Source organism: Protomyctophum bolini (assembly GCF_963924005.1).
Source record: "Protomyctophum bolini genome assembly, chromosome: 13".
Taxonomy (NCBI): domain Eukaryota; kingdom Metazoa; phylum Chordata; class Actinopteri; order Myctophiformes; family Myctophidae; genus Protomyctophum; species Protomyctophum bolini.
Genome location: NC_137874.1, coordinates 40,496,850 through 40,503,327, shown reverse-complemented (window position 1 = coordinate 40,503,327; position 6,478 = coordinate 40,496,850). Strand labels below are relative to the sequence as shown.

The following is a 6,478-nucleotide window of genomic DNA, read 5'->3' as shown; positions in this document are numbered from 1 at the left end:
AGCTTGTAGATCTGCTATTTTTCAATAGCTAAAGCATGACATAAAATGGGTTGGTTTTCCTTTTAGTCAACTGATTTTCTTTTTTTTTTGGTGTTAGTCTATTACGTGTATTTGAAATGTATTTTGGCGGTGCCTTGGTGGCGTCGTAATGGCTATTTAATTTTCAGCAGGCATTCCAAGCAACTTTGTTCTATACTGGATCTGTCACAGTCTGAGTGAACCACCTGCATTCCATCCCCTGCAATCATGCCCACAGTATTCGACTCTCAGTCTCTCTGCAATCCTTTCCAGATTGTCTTGTGACCTTCCAAGCATGCCAAGCCATATTCAAGCCTTTGCCTTTACTGACTTCTGTTTTGCTTCTCCGACCTAGACCACGATTTTTGCCAAGCCCTTGCCGGCATAGGCGGCGGGTGCATAAGGCTAGGGAAGGCTTAGCCTTCCCAAAAATTATGCTGGGTATTTTTTTTAATATATATATAATATATGTGCGCAGCATGCCAGCATTATAGAAGGCTATTGTGTGTGTGTGTGTGTGTGTGTGTGTGTGTTGTCGCTGCCCCCTGGTGATCGCTGATCAGATAGGCTATACACTATACAGCATATGATTGACTACTATTGGTATGTCTGTAAACCTCGTCCTTCCAGTCGCTTTGTAGCAAAGAGTAGCGCGCGCTGGTTTGTTTTGGGAAACAGCAAAATGTATTTTTCAATGCAAATATAAAGTATAGCCTAATTCAGAAGAAGAAGCTGTGAGTCGGCTGTGTCAGAACTCAGCAGCACCAGTGCCTAGGCTGCACGGTTCACAGTTCACACCACTGCAGCAACACTGACACGTTCAGCGGAGTGACTGCTGTCTCTGTGCCGTCTGTAGAGCCATGAGCCACGACTCCCGGAGGGGCAGCAACACCGCCGGGTAATCTACACTGAGTACTGACTGACTCGAGACTTGAGAAAAAGACGTCCAAAAGTCGTTGTCTGTGTATAGGCTAATTCATTGGTAAAAGTATGCAAAATAACTCATTTTTAGACCATCTGGGAAATAAACAAATAAATAAATCCGCGGCGGCGGCCTCGCTTTGCTCGGCCGCGAGAGTCCCCCCCCAAACGCAATTCTATAGCCTACCCAAAGGTTAAACTCACCCGCCGCCAAGGCCAGTACTTCTGCCCTCGCTGACTGCCTTTGGATTTTGACCTTTGCTTTCTACAGTTTTTTGCCTGCCCCTTGCCTGTTTTGAAGTTTTGGGAATAAAACCTGCTTTTTCAGAGACTTTTGTGTCTGCATCCTGAGTCCTTTCCACGTGTGCCTGACAGGATCTCTTCTCCACTAACATCTTAGTCTAGTTGAATTTTTTTTTGCCAACATTTTTGACAATATATTTAGTCTAATTTTAGTCATCGTAGCTTGGTTATTATATATAGCCTTTGTCACTGAAAGGGACTCTAAGGTCTGACTGGACCCACCACGGGTGAGTCTTAACCTGCCACGCGTGTGTCTGACCACGCAGCGTATGCTGCCACCCACCCCCAACGCCACCAGGTCCAGCGTGGTCAGGCAGCGTTTGAAGTTGGACTCCTCCCCCTCGGGCTCCAGAGGCTTCCTGCGCGTCAGGCCGCGGAGCAGCAGCAGCACCTTGGAGCCGACGGACATCCTGAGAACAAACAACAAACAACACCTGACCTGAGATCAGATTCTAGAAATGTCTTCTACATCCTGACAGTTTTCCATTCTGACCTGAGATCAGATTCTAGAAATGTCTTCTACATCCTGACAGTTTTCCATTCTGACCTGAGATCAGATTCTAAAAATGTCTTCTACATCCTGACAGTTTTCCATTCTGACCTGAGATCAGATTCTAAAAATGTCTTCTACATCCTGACAGTTTTCCATTCTGACCTGAGATCAGATTCTAGAAATGTCTTCTACATCCTGACAGTTTTCCATTCTGACCTGAGATCAGATTCTAGAAATGTCTTCTACATCCTGACAGTTTTCCATTCTGACCTGAGATCAGATTCTAAAAATGTCTTCTACATCCTGACAGTTTTCCATTCTGACCTGAGATCAGATTCTAAAAATGTCTTCTACATCCTGACAGTTTTCCATTCTGACCTGAGATCAGATTCTAGAAATGTCTTCTACATCCTGACAGTTTTCCATTCTGACCTGAGATCAGATTCTAAAAATTTCCATTCTGACCTGAGATCAGATTCTAGAAATGTCTTCTACATCCTGACAGTTTTCCATTCTGACCTGAGATCAGATTCTAAAAAAAAAAGTCTTGTATGTCAGCCGCTCTTTCTTTTTTTCAAAAATAGCAGACCTACAAGCTACCTGACACGCCACCGAGTGGCGCGCTACGAGCTTGTAGATCTGCTATTTTTAAATAGCTAAAGCATAACGTGATGCTAACGCCGAAAGGGGTTCCCCGCACAATATGGGTTAATTGACTGAATTGGTTGTTAAAATGTTATAATTCAATAAGAATAATGAATTCATAATCAAATAATGTTATAAGTTGTGAACTTGTAGATCTCTAGGCGCATGTTGACTCTAATCATATCACCTCTTTGGAGATTTAACAAACCAACAACCCTGAAGAACATAACCTCAAAAGAGGTTAGAAGCCCTTAACCCATTCTGACCTGAGATCAGATTCATACGAGGTTTCCACTGGACACACACTGGTCTGATTAACCCATTCTGACCTGAGATCAGATTTTAAAAATGTCAGTCGTTCTTCGATTTTTCAAAAATAGCAGACCTACAAGCTCGTATCGCGCCACTCGGTGGCGCGCTATGAGCTTGTAGATCTGCTATTTTTCAATAGCTAAAGCATAACATGTTGCTAACACCAAAATGGGTGCCCGGTCAGAATGGGTTAAGCAAGAACAAAAAGCATGGCAATACATCACATACATAAAAAAAAGTATTTATCATGAATCATACGCATAAGCTAAGAATGTAACAGTGGAATATCTTTATAATGAAACTATGCATTGTATACAGTGCTATTTCTACATAAAAGGCTATATAAGTCTACATAAAATGCTATCTAAGTTAGATAAGTTGGGCCTTTGCATATGCCTGTAAGGTCGTCATTTCATATTTCACTTATGGTGCCGTTGTAGCAGTGCAAAAATGAAAACAACTTCAGATCGCATAATAATGATGCTTTTAGAGTTTTTCTGAAACTCCCAAGACGGACCAGTGCAAGTGAAATGTTGGTAATGTACCTGCACTTTTCATGCTTTACTAAGGAATTTCATGTTTAGATATATGTGTAGATTGAAGGAGTCAAAGAATGTATTAATCGTGGCCTTAAACAGCGATCACACAGAGTGATACGAAGGTTCTCCTCTTGCTTTTGGAAACACTGGAGGCAGCGTTTATTTAATTGTTTTTTAACCCATTCTGACCTGAGATCAGATTCATACGAGGTTTCCACTGGACACACACTGGTCTGATGAACCCATTCTGTCCCAGTCAGTCGTTCTTCGATTTTTCAAAAATAGCAGACCTACAAGCTCGTAGCGCGCCACTCGGTGGCGCGCTATGAGCTTGTAGATCTGCTATTTTTCAATAGCTAAAAGCACAACATGATGCTAACACCAAAATGGGTTGCCGTTCAGAATGGGTTAATTGATATATGGACTGTATGGAGTGAAAACAGCCTGATACTGTATATGTACAGTAGGCTACCTCTACGTTTTATTGTTTGTTTTTGTGTTTTGTTTTTTGTATATTGGACCTACAGTATCGTGTCGGCAAATAAAGTGTATCATAATAGGCCTATAATATATATATATGAAATGAAAAGACTGTATAGTTTAAAGTGAAAACTGAACAGTGCATTTTGTTTACTATATGGCTTTCATCAAAGTCTTTCTGTTGATAGATTAAAACTGGATGGATAAAAGTTAAAGTATATTTAAAGAACAAATCTCTGTTTCTTTTTTCTTCATAAATGTTTTTAATGTTAGTTATATTTTTTTATCTGTGAAGGAGAAGCACATTGGGTTGCACTGTATGAAATTACTATATGTAAATAAAGTTATCGATTGTTTGATTGATTAAAAATCATCTTTAGAATGTGGGATACAGACCTCATGCAAACATTTAATTCTACTTTGAATGTTTTTAGAGCAAGAATAATTAGGTATAAGACAATTCAACCCATTTGTTTAGTAGAGATTTGTTAATTTGGTAATAGAGATCGACTAGATTCTATTAGAGATCTGTTTAGTATTAAATAAGTCATTAAAAACCAGGAAAAGACAACACCACATGCCATATCACGATGCTACGATATCTCAAAATCTATAGCCTCATATCACAATATTATACAATATATATTGACCATGTACTATTATGTACGATGATATATATATATTTTTTTAACCTTTATTTAACCAGTAAAAAACACATTGAGACTCTTTTTCAAGTGGGAACTATGGCCAAGAGGCAGAAATACATAATTACACTTTCAAACGCTACATTGTACATGTCAAGTTATACAACCAAATAATACATCCATGAACAATATACCTCCAGAAGCCTATAGAATATAATATACAACAGTACTCAAAAATAATACACTATAGCAATAACCGGGTATATATAAAGAACATTTGTACACGAATACACAAGTACATTTACGGAACTTTAACTCATTTATGGATTATGCTGCTTACCTTAATTAATTGTTGGCTGGCCCTTGCAGTGTGTCTCTCCCCAGCCTATAGGTCCCACACACACACACCTCTCAGTGTCGTCCACACACACACACACACACACACACACACACACACACACACACACACACACACACACACACACACACACCTCTCAGTCTCCTCCTCTTCCTCCGTGAGAGACCTCCAGACCTCCAGGTAAGCGCCGGGTGGATTTTTTTTACACATGGTGTTACATTCCGGACGTACGTGTGACTTCTGAAAAAAGGACAGGATCACAACAATGATAACTTGTGCCCATATTCTGGAGGGGGGGAAAAGCACCGTAGTGTGATCATCTGAAGCAATAACATATCGCCGTCCGTCCGTCCGTCCGTCCGTCCGTCTGTCTGTGGGGGAAGAAAGCTCCCATCTCCAGATTCTAATTTCGTAAATTAACCCATTCTGACCGGGCACCCATTTTGGTGTTGGCATCATGTTATGCTTTAGCTATTGAAAAATAGCAGATCTACAAGCTCATAGCGCGCCACCGAGTGGCGCGCTACGAGCTTGTAGGTCTGCTATTTTTGAAAAATTCGAAGAACGACTGACATTTTTAGAATCTGATCTCAGGTCAGAATGGGTTAATCAGACCAGTGTGTGTCCCGTGGAAACCTCGTATGAATCTGATCTCAGGTCAGAATGGGTTAAGCCCTACTTGATCATACTGGAGTATCACACGAAAGCATCAAAAGTGGCAGATCTACAAGCTCCAAACGTGACGTGCAGCGACGCGTTTTGGAGCTTGTAGATCTGCTATTTTTGCATTTGAATCCTGAAAAGTATAGCCTTTTCAGTTTCCACCCCGACAGACAGAGACGGTTGTCTCACTGTAGTCATTCCAGAAAACAAATACTGCTAACCCCTGACCACCTCAGTCTGAGGAAGAACGCAGGTTATGCAACAGCCTTGACAAGAATGTGACCTCAGAAGATGTTAGCTTAGGTTCTTAGAAATCACTGGCAAATAGATGTATTGGGGGGAAAACAGACGATGGCATAAGGGAGACAATTATGGAAAAGACCTTATGTTCTTACAAGTAATAGGGAGTATAGGGAGACCCACTTTAAAATCCTGCATAGAATAGAATGCACATCACGCCAAATTGAGGAGCAAGTTTGACACAAACTCACCTCTGTAGCCCAAAATGTGAAAGAGAGATTTGTACATATATGGTCTGACTGGAGCTGGAGTAAATTGAACATTTTTGGGAGGAGGTGAAGGAGGAAGTATGTAAATGAATTGATGGGTTATCATCACTACATTCTATAGCTGGCTGCTGATGTTGGGAATATATGAAAGTAGAAAAAGTGCCCTTCTGGGCACAGGTCTCCACCAGGAGGATAGGAGTGTGTGTGTGTGTGTGTGTGTGTGTGTGTGTGTGTGTGTGTGTGTGTGTGTGTGATGCTTGGCCTGTTGCAGCACCACCATTTCAAAACTGTCAAGTGGCATTTCTTCCAAACGCCTAGTGGGAATATCAGAGAAAGTCGACAAATAACCAAGGCTTTTTTTACAGGAGTGGCAAACACTCATACATGTAGTCTGTAGACGACATACTTCATACAAACACTCATACATGTAGAGGACATACTTCATACATGTAGACGACACTTCCAGGTTGAATGTTCTGTTGTCGTTGTGAAGAGGTGTGTTAATAATAGGTGTTATTTAGTAAAGCTGTTATTTAGTGAAGCCAATTTTACAAAGAAAACAGCCTTCTATAAGACCGAACCTAGTTTTGTTT

The 6,478-nt window shown here is 40.8% G+C and overlaps 1 protein-coding gene across 1 annotated transcript in view; it reads right to left on the bottom strand.

The window, feature by feature from the left end:
* The window catches only part of LOC308327682 (cationic amino acid transporter 2), a gene marked incomplete at both ends in the record, with an annotated part of 23,682 nt that extends 22,031 nt beyond the window's left edge, over positions 1-1,651 (bottom strand). The window contains one exon of the mRNA XM_080781207.1: positions 1,526-1,651. Within this exon, the coding sequence (XP_080637333.1) occupies positions 1,526-1,651 (126 nt within the window). The remainder of the gene's footprint in view (positions 1-1,525) is intronic.
* Between the last annotated feature and the right edge of the window lie 4,827 nt (positions 1,652-6,478).